The sequence below is a fragment of the Chelonoidis abingdonii genome, chromosome 26 (genome assembly GCF_003597395.2).
Source record: "Chelonoidis abingdonii isolate Lonesome George chromosome 26, CheloAbing_2.0, whole genome shotgun sequence".
Classification (NCBI taxonomy): domain Eukaryota; kingdom Metazoa; phylum Chordata; order Testudines; family Testudinidae; genus Chelonoidis; species Chelonoidis abingdonii.
In genome coordinates, this window is record NC_133794.1 from 18446106 (window position 1) to 18451370 (window position 5265).

A 5265-nucleotide genomic window follows, 5' to 3' on the forward strand; every position below is an offset into this window, starting at 1 on the left:
GCACTCAGTGCAGGTGCCATGAAGTCAGGAGTGGGTGAAGGAGATTTAAAGGGTGTGGGGCAAGGAATAGAGGAAGTGGGAGGGGTCTGGAGCTGGATTGTAATTGTGCAGAGCCTGGAAAGCAGGCTGGATGCAGAAGAAGCTGGTCTGCAGCCAGGGTTAGATTGGACTGGTGCAGAGCTGAGCTGAGATTTAGGGGTGGCCAATGGGAAGGGAGGCTGTGGTAGGTGAAGGGGACCAAGAGGTTTATCAGGGGGGAAGGATGTGGTAGAGAAAAGCACCAAGACTTGGTTACAACCTGGACAACAGGGGCTGAGCTCTTTGGGGTGGGGGAGCGAATAGTAAAAGTGTGGAGAGATTGAGGGCAACCAGAGGCACCAAATGCAACTGGGGAGAAGGTGGCTAGTGAAGAGGGCAGGGGTCAGACATTGGGAGGGTGGGTGGATGTTGGCAGTTGGTAGAGACACCTCCCTCTCCCCCCCCGCCCCCCTCCTGTGCTGAGGTAGTCCACTTTCAGCAGGGGCGGGAGTGTGGTTCCTGCTGTGTGGCCAGCAGGGTGAACACAACATGTCGGGGGGGTCAAATCTGTGGGCCTCTGGCTTTTAAAAACAATTCCCTTTTAGGCAGATCATTATTGTCCGTTTGCACCATCTGAGAGGCCAGGGTGCAGGTTCGAGGCTGGGGCTCCTGGACACTGGATGGACCAGTGGGTCCAAATGAGTCTCTCACACACACCCCAAGCCAGTGCCTCCTGAGCCAGTGCACTGCTGGAGCACTTTGCTTTGGAGCCCAGGGAAATGCACTGGGCTTGTGCCCTTTGCTCCTGCTCATTGTGGGATACAGAAGCGCTGGGAGAGTTGGAGACAGACAGACACACGCTCTCTCGTTCACTTCTTGCATTAGACATTCAGTTCCAGTTTAGCCTGGCAGTTCCGCGGGCGGGGAGGCAGCTTGCAGCTGGCTGGGCTTGCTAACCTAGATAACAAAGGCAGAACGAATTCCAGCAGCTGGGACCTGAACTGAAATAGTGTCAGATTGGCAATGAGGCACAGATATTTGCCAGGGAGGAGTATTGGCATTGGGACAACTCCCCTGGGGAAGAGCTGGTTTCGCCATCACCCAGAGGTGGGATGTGTGTGAGAGCCCCATCCATCAGCCAGCAGTTCTGGGTCCATGCAGGAGTCCCTGGGTGGGGTCTGCAGCCTGGGCTCTGCTGGGGATCAGACTAGGTGAGAAAGGTCCCTTCTAGCTGAGGTAGCGAGATTTTTGTCACTGTTTAAAACTCTCACTGAACTTTCCAAACCTGGGAGCCTAAAGCTGGGTGTTGGTCCAGATACTGCCAGGAGTGGCGTGATGGTTGCTGCTCCTTTGTGGGTCCCCGCAGATGTTCCTCCTACTCCAGGCTGGGAGTGAGGCAGGGCTGAGCTATGCCAGTCCATGCCGGCTGTGCAGATATGTGTGACATGCTGTCCAGTGGCACAGAAGGTTCCAGCTCTGCTCTTCTCCATACCACATCACAGCAGGGCTTTGGCACCACTCACGCAGCTTCTCCGGCTCTAGCAGAGACCTTCTAGCACTCACAGGGGCCTCAAGGCGGACTGCTGCCTCTGTGCTGCTCTGCACAATGGACTGGGGGCCTCGGGGCTTGGCAGGAGCTGGCTCCCTGGGCTTGGGCTGGGCCAGCTTGTTGGAGTTGGGGCTGAGATGTTGGGGCCTGTGTCTGCAGATCTCAGCAAAGTTGGGAGGGAGAGGGTTAGTTCAGGTACCTTGTGGGTATTCTGTGTGGGCTGGCCTCCCCGGCTGCACTACGGTTTCCCTGCTGTGCCGTCCCCCTTCACCCTTGGGCTCGGGGAACCCATGGGTGCTGCCCATGGGAGCAGGGTCCAGCGGGTGTGACGTCCAGGACAGTGTTTCCATTTCAGGTGAGAACCCTCTGCCCCAAACACCCAGCTCAGAAGATGCCATCCCCTGCCGCATTCCCTGGGCAGCTGGAGGAATTTCTGTAGGACCCCGTCAGATTCCACAGGGCTTTCCCTGCAGGACTGGGGGAGTGTCCGGTTCCACATGTTCCCTTGGCCTGGGGCCTGCTATTATCCCTTGCTTTCAAGGCTGACATGTGGATGCCATCTAGGGGTGGGGTGGGGTAGGGCAGGGCAGACTGGGGGCTCTCTAGGGATGGGAGTAGGGTGGCCTGGGGGCTCTGCTGGGCTAGGGGATGGGAGCAGGGAAGGGTGGACTGGGGGACCAGAGCACAAGGTACATTAAGGACCCCCCACTTCAGGTGCTCATGGGCTCTGTGACAGCAGGAGGTGGGGTGTTCAGTGCTAGTGAGCACCCCCGGTGATGTGAGGAGAGGCCCAGGGGATGCTATCTCCCCAGTGTGACCCCTCTCTCCTTGGCCTGTTCCCCCTGCAGTCCTGGGCCCGAAGGAGATGGCACTTTCCCTCTACCACCTGCTGCTGGTCCCCACTCTCCTGCTGCTGAAGCTCTCCAAGCTCTTAGACTGGCTGGCCGTGCGTAGTGCCTCCGACCTGGCGGGTGTTGCCTACTGCCTGTGGGTGCCGTGGTTTGTGATGACCCAGGGGCTGTGTCGGGCCTTCCGCTGGAGGGTGCGGGAGACGCCACCACCATGCCTTACCGATGCCTCCTATGGGGAGCACCGCTACCTGCAGCTTAAGGTGCTGTGGGGTGTGTCGAGGGGGGACGGGTGGAAGGGACAGTGAAGCTGGGTCAATCCCTGAACAGATTCTCCTGCAACTCACTGTCTTGAGGGGCAATGGCCTGGCGAGACCAGTCTCCAGGCTGCAGCTCTTACCCCTGTGATGGTTCTTGGGATGCCCAGAAATGAGTCACCTTGGAACCTCCAGCCAGAGGAAGTCTTTGTGCTTAAGTGGCTGTCAGCTCCCTCCCACCTCCAGTCTGTTAGCCCCCAGACAACCCTTCCTTTGCCTTTCAGGTTAACAATAGGTGCACCCCAGTCTTGGAGCCCCTGTGAAGCATTCCCCTGTAGTGCCAAGCCCCCTGTCCACTGAACATGGAGACTTGGCAGGTCAGCTGTCTAAGGGACAGCACACACCAGCTGGGATGGTTCAGTGGCGTGTCTAACACCACAGGGCTGAGTTCCAGTTCGAGTGAGAACAGGCGTACAGGTTGTATCGAAGAGTGAGAGCTAAGAGCTAGCGAGTGAGGATGATGGAAATGGGAAGGTGACACAAGACAAAAACGTAACACGATGCTTAGAGCACATCAGACACATGGGCCCATCCATCTCCCTGAAAGGTCTGCGGCAGTTGTTCCAGCCAAGTCTGGCTGGGAGCTTGTTTTCATGCATGTAAACATGCTGTGCTTTTACTTCCTGAGTGCAGGACATGGGGCATCTCGTTGCCTCTGCTTGTGTCCCCAGAGTTCGCTCCCTTTGCTCCTTTCTTGTTGACTCCATGTGTAAATGGGGCTGCCCTGGTGTTGACTCCAATGCTTATGCTCCATGGCCGACAGAGAGACCAGTGAATCTACAGCTGTTGTCTGACCCAGAACCTGTCCTCCCTGCCTCGGGCACAGACATCAAGCCCATGGCCCGCAAAGTTATTTTCTGCAGCCTACGAGTTCCTCACAGCCCCGCTCCCCTCCCGCAGCATTTACCTAGAGCGGCTCTGGCCCTGCATGTACCGAGGGCAGGGCAGGCTCCCTGCCGGCCTGCCCTGCCCCCACGCTGGTCGGAGAAGCGGAAAGAACCCGGGAGACGAGAGGTGCAGGGGCGTGTGTTGCTCTTGCCTCAGGCATCACCCCCAGCAGCTCCCATTGGCTGCAGTTCCCTGGTCCCAGCCAATGGGAGCTGCTGGGGGAGGTGCCTGAAGCAACAGCCACACATGCCACTGAGCCTTTGCTCCCCCACATTCCAGCCCTTCCCAGAGCGGGGCAGGGGCAGGGCAGGCAGGGAGCCTGCCCTGCCCCCAGTGCGCCCCGGGCCAGAGCCAGAGCCCCTCTTGCACCCCAACCTGCTGTCTTGAGCCCCCTGCCGCACCCCTCCTGCACCCCAACTCACTGCCTTGAGCCCCCTGCCACGCCCTACACCTGACCCCCTGCCCTGACCCCCCTGCTGCACCCTTCTTGCACCCTAACCCACTGGCCTGAGCCCCCTGCCACACCCCTCCTGCACCCCAACCCACTGCCTAGAGCCCCCTGCTGCACCTCGACCCCCTGCCACACCCCTCATCCCTCCTGCACCCCCTGGGGGCAGGGAGGGGGTGGAGTTGGGGTGGGGATTTTGGGGAAGGGGTTGGAATGGGGTAGGGAAGGGGTGGGAAGAGGCAGGGCCTCATGGAAGGGGTGGAGTGGGGGCGGGGCCGAGGGGAGCAGTGGGGGAGGTGTCGTAATGCAATTGTCATTTGGCCCTCATGGTCTTTTGAGTTTGAGACCCCGGCATTAAACCATGTGTTCAGTTCATGTACACAACCCCCCACCTGCAATGATTCTGAGGAGCGGGATGACATTGCCTTCCACTGGAAACCTCCCATGATGTCATCGCTGGGTAAATGCCTTTAAGTGGTGTGCTCGGTGTAGTGAGTTTGTCAGGCTGTTGGAACAGTGAACCCTTTGCCTGCTGGTACCAGTGGGGCTCTGCCAGGCTCCTGCCTAGCTGTCCTCCATGGTTCTTGCTGACGTGGGGTGTGGCACAGGGGAAGCTGGGGCACATGCTGCAGACAAGGCCAGTGTCTGGGATGAGGCAAACCAGGGCAGAGGTGGGTGAACTACTGCCCGTGGGCCACATCTGGCCCGCAGGACCATCCTGCCCGGTCCCTGAGCTCCCCGCTGGGGAGGCTAGCCGCCGGCCCCTCCCCTGCTGTTCCCCGTCCCCCGCAAACTCCACTCAGTGCGCTGCTGGTTCAATGCTCTGGGCGGCAGCGCAGCTGCAGAGCTGCAGCCTGACCCGGTGCTCTGTGCTGCGCGATAGCATGGCTGGCTCCAGCTGGGCAGTGTGGCTGCCTATCTTGGTGCTCTGGGCAGTGTGGCTGTAGCACTGCCAGCCACTGGTGCTCCAGGCAGAGCGGTAAGGGGGGCAGGGAGCAGGGGGGGTTGGATAGAGGGCAGGGGAGTTTGGGGTGGTGGGCAGGGCGCTCAGAGGGTGGGGAAAAGGGGGATAGAATGGGGGCAGGGGTCCTGAGGGGGCAGTCAGGAAGGAGGGGGTGTTGAATGGGGCGACAGCAGGCAGTCAGGAGCGGGTTCCAGGGGCAGTCAGGGAGAAGGGGTGGTTGGATGGGGCAGGGG

At 59.8% G+C, this 5265-nt stretch overlaps 1 protein-coding gene across 1 annotated transcript in view; it reads left to right on the plus strand.

The window, feature by feature from the left end:
- Positions 1 to 2432: 2432 nt before the first annotated feature.
- EPHX3 (epoxide hydrolase 3) overlaps positions 2433 to 5265 on the plus strand; it is an 11117-nt gene continuing 8284 nt past the window's right edge. Inside the window, 1 exon segment of the mRNA XM_075061078.1 lies at positions 2433 to 2678. Coding sequence (XP_074917179.1) covers positions 2433 to 2678 — 246 coding nt within the window.